We start from the raw sequence: 10142 nt of genomic DNA on the forward strand, positions 1-10142 counted from the left end.
TCATCCAGTCTGCGGCAGCAGGCGTGTACGGAGTCAACGATCAAGATGGCCACGCCCTTTGGCAGGCGTGATCCGGAAGCTACCGCCCGTTGCCTAGAAACGCACGGAGTCCGCCTGCGGAGGCACAAACAGCTGACGACGTGTGCGTCGCAAACTCGAAGCAAGCGCGGCCATATTGCCCGCTGGCGGCCACCGTACGGACTCGACTGACAAGGTGGCGGCGCGCTCGGAGGCGCCGCATTCTAGGCGCAGCCATCGCTCCCGGAACGTACGGTGGCCGAGACCTTACGGACTCGATGGTTAAGATGGCGGCGCCTGGGCGACAGCGGCGGATCTAGGTGGGCGACCCTATTTGTTCCCTGCTCAGCGGTCGTCCCGGGCGTGAGGAACCAGAGTGCGGTGCCGCGGAGGCGGGCCCGGGAGCGGAAGTGGTTGTGGGCGCCTCTGCCACCGCCGCGGACGCTGCCCGGGGGCTCACTCGGATCCGCGGGTCCCTGCCCGGGGTCCGGAGCGGGTACGCCGTGAGCGCAGAGATGGTGAGTACCCGGTTGGGACCCGGATCCCAGGCGGAGGTCGCTGGGGGTGGCGGCGGCTGCCTGGTGGCAGGCGCCGGGGCTGCTGGGGAGCTGTTTGCCGAGTCTGGGGGCCGACGGGCGAAGGTGTACGGTTGGGTTTGGGGTGAAGCGGCTGCAGGTTCCGGGATGAACCGTTGTGGGGGGTCCAGAGTGGAACTTGAGCAGAGACTCCTCTAGATGGCAGCTTTGTGGGAAACCTTCTCGTGAGGTTCCTTGGCCAGAGAGATAAGCACTTGGCCATGAGTATTTCTCTGGAGAACCGTCAGGCGGGGGTGGGGTCCAGGAGCTAAGTTGTAGCGACTTGTGGGAAGCCTGTTTGGGGCGACGGCAGAATAAATTAAGTGGTACTCGGGTAGAACTCTCGAAGGGGACAATGTGATAAGTGTCTGTGATGAGCGGTGAGAGTGACAGACAGGATGCTGCTTGTCAGCGGGGTGCGCGATGGGAGGGCTGGAGCAGAGTGCTGGAGAGAACTAAGCAAAGTCGTGAGGCCCAGGGTTGAGTGATGAGGGGTGGGCGAGCTATGAGGGGAAGCCGCCAGGGGAAGGAAGACCAAAGACCCGGTGTGGGAATTTGTGGGGAGCCGTGGTGGAGTTGTAAGGGGGGGATTAAGGAGTCATCGTTGGGGGGTGGGTCTCACAGGAAGGAGATGGTTCCGACCTGGAGCCCCCAGATGCTGGGGAGGACAGCAAGTCTGAGAATGGGGAGAACGCTCCCATCTACTGCATCTGCCGCAAACCGGACATCAACTGCTTCATGATGTGAGCGTGGGAGCGGCGGGTGGGCCGATGCCCGGCAGGGTTGGGGGACACTGAGGAAGCACACCCCTCATGTCTCTACCACTTGCTCCGTTACATGCAGTGGCTGTGATAACTGCAATGAGTGGTTCCATGGGGACTGCATCCGGATCACTGAGAAGATGGCCAAGGCCATCCGCGAATGGTACTGTCGGGAGTGCCGAGGTGAGGCCTGGGCGTGGGCAGGGTAGGCATGTGGGTTCCGAGAGATGAAGAAGAGCCGGAACGGGAGGGATCGTAGGGTAGGCATGGTGTCCTCTGTGGACAGTGGTTGCGTTGCTCTCTAGTGGATTGGAATGCCAGCTCCAATGCGAGCAATAATAGAGGATCCTAAAGGAAGGGGCAGCTCTCTCCTATAGCATGAGCCAGACAAGTAGGTGGGGTGGGAGCAGAGAAAGAGGTTCTGGGATCCTTCAGATCCCTCCTGCAAAACCACTTTGGTCTCACTCTTTGCCACACAGAGAAGGATCCGAAGTTGGAGATTCGTTATCGGCACAAAAAGTCCCGGGAGCGAGATGGCAGTGAGCGGGACGGCAGTGAGCCCCGGGATGAGGGAGGAGGGCGCAAGAGGCCTGCTTCAGATCCAGACCTGCAGCGCCGGGCAGGGTCAGGGACAGGGGTTGGGACCATGCTTGCTCGGGGCTCTGCTTCGCCCCACAAATCTTCTCCACAGCCCTTGGTGGCCACACCTAGCCAGGTAAGTGGCTGCAGTGGTTGGGGTGGGTGAAGCTCTCCTTTGGGCCCCGTTCGGGGTCCTGATCTCTACCCTGGGCGTTGTCTCCTAGCATCACCAGCAGCAGCAGCAGATCAAACGGTCAGCCCGAATGTGTGGTGAGTGTGAGGCGTGCCGGCGCACCGAGGACTGTGGCCACTGCGACTTCTGCCGTGACATGAAGAAGTTTGGGGGCCCCAACAAGATCCGGCAGAAATGCCGGCTTCGTCAGTGTCAGCTGCGGGCACGGGTGAGCATGGACAGAGCTGGGCAGGACGCTGTGGGAGAGCGGGGCTGGGAGGCCCAAGTAGGGCTGCATTAGCTACAAATGAGCAAGTGTAGGTGGGATGGAGCCTGATTGTGTCGAGACAAGTGGGAGGGGCCCAGCATGTTCAGGTGGATGACATATGACCTAAGTAGCTGACAGGGCCCGTATATTTTTAGGTGGTCAGGCATGGCAGGGCACAACAGGTAGGCCTGAGTGTATCTTTGTGGTGAGGGGAGGGCTAAAACTGCATTTGGTGAGACCAGGCCAGGATGAATAGCTGGGGCTAGGACAGGGTGACCCTCCATTTTCCTGGGGCTGACCTAGGCCTTCCTCCTGCGCACAGGAATCGTACAAGTACTTCCCTTCCTCGGTGAGTCCAGCCCCCCAGGGCGGGGCAGGGCATGCGGGCAGGGCGGTCAGGGCCAGTCCTGAGATTCTGCCCCGCAGCTCTCGCCGGTGACGCCCTCAGAGGCCCTGCCAAGGCCCCGCCGGCCACCACCCACTCAACAGCAGCCGCAGCCATCGCAGAAGCTGGGGCGCATCCGTGAAGATGAGGGGACAGTGTTGTCATCGGTGGTTAAGGAGCTACCAGAGGCTACAGCCACACCGGAGCCCCTTTCAGATGAGGACCTGGCACTGGACCCTGATCTCTACCAGGACTTCTGCGCGGGGGCCTTTGATGACCACGGCCTAGTGAGTAGCAGCAGCGTACTGTGGTGGGGGAGGAAGGGGGAAGAGGAGGCAGAGGGCACACAAGGCTGCTTGGGGAAATGGGTGGTGGTGTCATGAGTTGGTCAGGTGGTCAGAGCACGCCCTGCTTGCAGCCCTGGATGAGTGACACAGAAGAGTCCCCCTTCATGGACCCTGCCCTGAGGAAACGGGCAGTCAAAGTGAAGCACGTGAAACGTCGCGAGAAGAAGTCTGAAAAGAAGGTGATGGAGAGGGTAAACCGGGTGTGCACGGGAGAAGATGGGGCAGGGAGGGAGCCGGGGAAAGAGCCAGAAAGCTGGAGTGTAGCGGCAGACAAGGCCTGAGGCTGACCTCCGAAGCACCTTGACATGACACGTCTTGCCTCTTAGAAGGAGGAGAGATATAAACGGCATCGACAGAAGCAGAAGCATAAAGACAAATGGAAACACCCAGAAAGGGCTGATGCCAAGGACCCTGCATCACTACCGCAGTGCCTGGGGCCTGGCTGTGTGCGTGCTGCCCAGCCTGGTTCCAAGTATTGTTCAGATGACTGTGGCATGAAGCTGGCAGCCAAGTGAGTCTTTCCTGGGCCCTGAAGGGAGTCAAGAAGTGAAGAGTAGGCATGACCAGAGATTTCTGTCCAAACCCCATCTGGCCTGCTACTCAGTCCCCATCGGCCTCTCCCCTACCACTCAGTCTCTCGTTCCTTGCACCTCTGCGTCGTCTGTTTGTTTGTTCACTGTCCCGATCACCCCACTTACTGCTTTTGGTGCTTCTCTGCCTGTACTTCATTGCCTCCTGTAGCCGCATCTATGAGATCCTCCCCCAGCGCATCCAGCAGTGGCAGCAAAGCCCCTGCATTGCCGAAGAGCATGGCAAGAAGCTCCTTGAACGCATCCGCCGTGAGCAGCAGAGTGCCCGCACCCGTCTCCAAGAGATGGAGCGCAGGTTCCACGAGCTTGAGGCCATCATTCTTCGAGCTAAGCAACAGGCTGTGCGTGAGGACGAGGAGGTAAAGAGCGTACAGCTGGGCAGGACGCGGGACCTTGTCCTGCCTGGCCTCATCATTCCTCTCGTCCCTTACAGAACAACGAGAATGACAGCGACGACACAGACCTGCAGATCTTCTGCGTCTCCTGTGGGCATCCCATCAACCCACGTGTTGCCTTGCGCCACATGGAGCGTTGCTATGCCAAGGTCAGGGAGTGGATGGTATGGGGATGTCCGTGGGCCTATGCGGCCCATAGATTTGTTGCCTGGGTGGTATCTTGAGAAGACACCCAAAGTCCTTTTATTTGTTTTCTTCTTTCCAGTATGAAAGCCAGACATCCTTTGGGTCCATGTACCCCACACGCATTGAAGGGTGAGTAAGGATACCATGTGGAGTTAAGGGTAGTTACGGCTGGGGTTAGAAATGGGATAATGCGCACTCGGGAGGCAGAGGCAGGCGGATCTCTGTGAGTTCGAGACCAGCCTGGTCTACAGAGCTAGTGCCAGGACAGGCTCCAAAACCACAAAGAAACCCTGTCTCGAAAAAACAAAAAACAAACAAACAAACAAAAAAAAAAGAAATGGGATAATACGTGGAATTGGGGCTGGAAATGGGTATGGGCCTTTGAAGTGGTTAAGGAGTTAATCACGGCTACCCTCCTGTTAACCTCTGCCAGGGCTACCCGACTCTTCTGTGATGTCTACAATCCCCAGAGCAAAACGTACTGTAAGCGGCTCCAGGTGCTATGTCCTGAGCACTCACGGGACCCCAAAGTAAGGTTTTCCTTCAATTACCTGCGTCCTACCCCACCCTGCCATGCCCTACCTTGTGTCTCACAGCCGTTTGTTCTACCTCCCTTCTTCTCTTTTTTCCTGTCAGCTTCTATTTCCTCCCTTTCTTGTCAATCATCTCCAGTTCCTCCCTTTTTGCCTCCTTTTCACTCTCCAGATTCTCCATCCCTCCTCTCACGTCTGCCCTTGGTGTCCCTGCAGGTGCCAGCTGATGAGGTCTGTGGGTGTCCACTTGTACGTGATGTCTTTGAGCTCACGGGCGACTTCTGCCGCCTGCCCAAGCGCCAATGCAATCGCCATTATTGCTGGGAGAAGCTTCGGCGTGCAGAAGTGGACTTGGAACGTGTTCGGGTGGTAGGTTTTCATACTGGGTGTGACCTCAGTCGGCCTGGGCTCCGGGGGCTGCTTCTCAAGCTTCCTTCCACTTCCTTGGCAGTGGTACAAGCTGGACGAGCTGTTTGAGCAGGAACGGAATGTTCGCACAGCCATGACCAACCGAGCAGGATTACTTGCCCTGATGCTGCACCAAACAATCCAACATGACCCACTCACTACTGACCTTCGATCTAGTGCTGACCGCTGAGTTTCACCAGCCCAGAGCCCGTCAACCCTGCCTTCCAGTTAGGGGAGTGGCCCTGCATCGCCAGCTTTCTGTTCCTCCATTCATCTGTTATTCATCTGTTTTGTCCTGTGCCCATCTCTTTCCAGCTTGCATTTGTTCTTATTAAAGGGCCTCTGATGTCCCTTGTCTGTCCCTCTCCATATTCAGTGCTGGGGTGAGACTGTAGTTTACTCACCTTTGCCTATTCCCATCCCCTAAACAAACCGGTTTTGTTAATAAAATCTTGAACAACCAACAGGGATATCTCTTGATAGTCTCTATTCTTCTATTTTCAGTTGTGGTCCCGACCCCTGGACGAGATAGAGGTGGCATAACTGTACTCAGGAGGGACCTGGAAATGTGCGGGCTGGGATATTCAGTGGACTCATCGTGTGCTCCCTTAGACTGTACTCAGGCCTGTATCATGGTATAGTGGTATCCTTTCAGCTTTAAATGTGAGCGTGTGTGTGTGAGACAGATAGACCCGGACCGCCTTTGGGCCAGGACATACTGTCTTTAGACCAGAGGTCATGCACTCAGGTTGCCTTCTCCCAAAGACTAGGGGGATGTGTCTTCACCAAGAGCCCTACCCAAAAGAGACACAGAATATGCCATTCAACAAGAGTCCTTTATTTGTAGGCATTTGTAACATGCTCATACCAAAAAGACTTTTCAACCCCAGAGAGAAATGGGATCCGGTTTACAAAGCCTGAACTACAGTTACAATATACCAGGGACAGGCCATGGCAGAAGTTTCAACAGTTTCTGCTAAAAGATTCAAATGCTTTAGTTGATTAAAACAATGGACTCCCTAAAAGTACAGGCATGGCTAAATTAGAATGTTCTAAGCCGGATATGGTTAGCTGGAGAAGGGAGTCAACTAAAGTAAAATGTTCTCTAAGTTAGCTGTGGGGACAATTGGTTTTGGTGGCATCCATTGGTTAATGGAGGAGCTTTGCTCCTCATTATATTCTATAACATACAATCAGAGGCTCCAGGTGGACCCATCTCCCCTGAAATAGTTAAGGAGCTGTTGTACCCAAAGGAAGAAAACTATGCTGGATAGTTTTATCGTTGCAACCAAAGTCCAGTTCCCCAAAATATCACCACAAGATTGAATCTGATTCAAAAGTTTAGAGCCTTTATTAACTCGGGTCAACAGCAGCAGCAGAGCAGGAGAAACCCAAGTGCTGCATGGAGGGGGGTTTTGGCATTGGCTGCCCCCATGGGTTGAGGGGACTGCCTACTTCTGATTGGTTCCTCCTATAAGGTGGAGGAGCCCTTGATAACAAGGTCAGAGAGAGGTCATGCCTCTAGACTAGATGGTACTATTTTGCTACTCAGGGATTGGTTGGTTTCGTGTCAAGGACAGAGGTGGCTCTGATTTCAGGGCCAAAGTGTGTTTCTTTCTCTGATCATTTTTATCTTTTAGGCTCTAATTTTAGAGCCAGGACGAATTTAACAGGTTCTGATTCTAGAGGCAAAGAGTATTCCTTTGGCTCTGGCCTCAGGGTCAGGGTGTTTTTCTATGGTTCTGGGTTCAGGGATAAAGTATTTCTTTTGCTGGCTCAGGTCCCAGATCCAGGGTGTGTTTCTTTCACTGGCTCTGGGTTCAGAGTCAGGGCATTCAGAAATTATGCTATGGCTAAATGGCTACAGATCTACTGGGGCCTGGGCCTCTCATTATGTCAACTTGACATGGACTAGAGTTATTTGAGAGGAGAGAGGTTGAGTTGAGAAAATTTTCCATAAGATAGGACTGTAGGCAAGTGTGTAGGGAATTTTCTTAATTGTTGATTGATGGGGAAGTGTCCAGCCCATTGTGGATGAGGCCATCCCTGGCCTGGTGGTCATGGATTCTATAAGAAATCAGGCTGAGCAAGCCAGGAATCAAGCAATACTCATCCATGGGCCCTGCACCAGCTCCTGCTTATAGGTTCCTGCTGGTTGAGTTCCTGTCCTGACTTCCTTCAACATGGACAGTAATATGGAACTGTAAGTCAAATAAAAGCTTTCCTTCCCAAATTGCTTTTTGGTCTTGGTATTTTATCACAGCGATAGAAATCCTAAGACAACAAAATTACTGCCCACCTTGATGGATGCCACATCCAGAGGAGCAATTGCTAAAACGTGGAGATCCTGGAAGAGAAGAGCGATGACTTGATGCAGAGACTCACATGGACTCTCTGAGTTCCTTATATAGACAGAGGAAAACAACTTTATTTTATAGTTTGGTATATTTAAAAGGCAGGGCAGGATTGCTGGGTGCATCAAGCATATCTAGGGCTTTAGAGGTCATAAGGGCTCAGAGCTACCTCAAGACAGTTTTCCCCCAAAAACTCAAAAAAAAAAGGTATTTTCTTTTTGGCTATCAGATTGCCCTGCAGTTTTCCCACAGAGACATGTGCACATGAAGGGTATGATTAGCAGAACACAGGCTGCCCTTGAATTTAGGTTTGCCTTTTATGAAAGCTTTATAGGCTGTTTTCATAGCAACAGATGCAGCTTCCAAACTGAGAGGAGGTGTAACCATTTGGTTCCCCCAATACCACCACTTAGGTGGCTTCAGTGACACAGGGCCAATAGGAGCAGAATTCAATTGAGTCTTCACACCTGATGTCTGTAAGTCTGCCTGACATTGATAAAATGTCTGCTTTTCCTAATTTCCAGTGTGCTCCTCTAGCATTTCCTGTTATACTTGAGAAGAAACTTGAGGCTGACTTTGAATAAGACTGCTTTTGGGAGGATAGGTTGAGTTGAGGCTGGAGAGTCCTCCAGTCCTTTCCAAGGGGTGAGTCAGAGGGGTGGGTGGGTGCCTGCCCGGCAGGACGTCCAGGAACGGAGCATAGGCCCCCTCCGATTCCCTAAACGTTTCTGTCCATTCAGTGGGGCGTCTGCCCGGCTACTGGCTTCTATATTTACCCCATTCCATCTTGCCCCCAAGTACCCCTTTCCATCTGCAGGGTCCTAGGATCCCCCAACTTAGCCTGCTTCAGGGCTGAGGGTCTGGGGAGCCAGTGGTGAGTGTTCCACCTGACTCTGCTCCCTCCCAAGCCCGCCCTCTTGCCTGCGAGGTCCTTGGCCCTGCTCCTGTACTGAGGAGATCTATTCGGAGGGGTAAGTGTGTGCCAGCCTGGCTGGATGCCCCAGGAATGGAGTACAGGCCTCCAATTCCCTAAACGTTTCTGGCCATTCAGTGGGGCATCTCCCCTGCTACTGGCTTTCTCTATTTACCCCATCCCATCTTGCTCCCAAGCACTCCTTTCCTTCTGCAGGTTCCTTAGATCCACCAGCACAGCCTGCTTCAGGGCAGAGGGGATCTGAGAGCCAACTCCAGTGCTAAGGGGACCTAAGAGGGGGCAGACCAAGAAAAACCCCCAAGTACACAGTCAGCCACAGCAAAGATTGGACCAAGATGCCAAGACTCTCCTGGCTGCATTTGAAGGAAGAGATGGGAAGGCACCAATGCAAGAATTACTCCAACAACCTGAAAAGCAACATGATAACACCAGAATCCAGCGAACATGCAACAGGAAGACTTGAACACCCTAATCCAGAAAAAGTAGGAGAAATCGACTTTAAACAACATTATGAAAAATGATAGAGACCCTTAAACAAGATGTGAAAGACTCCCTTAAAGAAATGGAAGAGAAGACAAACAAAAATTTAGAAGAAATTAATAAATCCCTCAAAGATACCCAAGAAAACCAAGAAAAAGCAATTAAACAGGTAAAGGAAACAGTTCAAGACTTGAAGACCGAAATGGAGGTAAGAAAGAAAAGACAAACCAAGGGATGGCTGGATATGGAAAATCTGGGCAAATGAACAGGAACTACAAAGACAAGTATAACCACAGAATACAAGAGAAAGAAGAAAGAATCTCAAGCGCTGAAGATATTATAGAGGAAATAAACTCATTGATCAAAGAAAAGAGCAAATCCAACAAATTCTTAACACAAAACATCCAGGAAATCTGGGACACCATGAAAAGACTAAACCTAAGAATAATAGGAGTAGAAAAGGGAAAAGAATTACAGTTCAAAGGCCCAGAAAATATATTCAATAGAAGAAAACTTTCTCAACCTAAAGAACAATATTCTTATGAAAGTACAAGAAGCATACAGAACACCAAATAGACTGGATCAAAAAAAAATCGCCTCACCATGTAATAATCAAAACACAAAACATACAAAATAAAGAAATATTAAGAGCTGCAAAGGAAAAAGGTCAAGTAACTTATAAAAGTAAACCTATCAGAATTACACCTGACTTCTCTATGGAAACCATGAAAGGCAGAAGGTCTTGGACAGATGTGCTACAGACACTACAAGACCATGGAGGCAAGCCCAGACTACAATAGCCAGCAAAGTTTTCTTTCACCATTGATGGAGAAAACAAGATATTCCAGGACAAAAACAGATTTAAACAATACATAGCCACAAACCCAGCCTTACAGAAAGTACTAAAAGGAAAACTACAACCCAAGGAAGCCAACAACATCCATAATAACACAGACATCTGACAACCCTCCACCACCACAACTCAAAGAAGGGAAACACAAACACTACCACCAAAAAAATAAAATAAACGGAGTTAACAACCACTGGTCATTAATATCACTTAATGGACTCAATTCAAGTATTAAAAGGCACAGGATAAGAGAATGGATACAAAAACAGGATCCAACATTCTGCTGTTTACAAGAAACACCTCAACC

The 10142-nt window shown here is 51.7% G+C and overlaps 1 protein-coding gene across 1 annotated transcript; it reads left to right on the plus strand.

The window, feature by feature from the left end:
- The first annotated feature begins 207 nt into the window (after positions 1-207).
- Cxxc1 (CXXC finger protein 1) lies at positions 208-7256 on the plus strand. Its single transcript, XM_005356262.2, has 15 exons — positions 208-536; positions 1218-1336; positions 1437-1537; positions 1834-2069; positions 2158-2334; positions 2696-2722; positions 2800-3045; positions 3177-3284; positions 3432-3616; positions 3847-4054; positions 4129-4239; positions 4356-4405; positions 4710-4806; positions 5026-5178; positions 5261-7256. Exons 1-15 carry the CDS (start codon positions 534-536, stop codon positions 5405-5407), a joined length of 1968 nt encoding a protein of 655 aa, XP_005356319.1. The 5' UTR covers positions 208-533; the 3' UTR covers positions 5408-7256.
- The last annotated feature ends 2886 nt before the right edge of the window (positions 7257-10142 follow it).

Source organism: Microtus ochrogaster, chromosome 18, assembly GCF_000317375.1.
Source record: "Microtus ochrogaster isolate Prairie Vole_2 chromosome 18, MicOch1.0, whole genome shotgun sequence".
In the NCBI taxonomy this organism is placed as follows: domain Eukaryota; kingdom Metazoa; phylum Chordata; class Mammalia; order Rodentia; family Cricetidae; genus Microtus; species Microtus ochrogaster.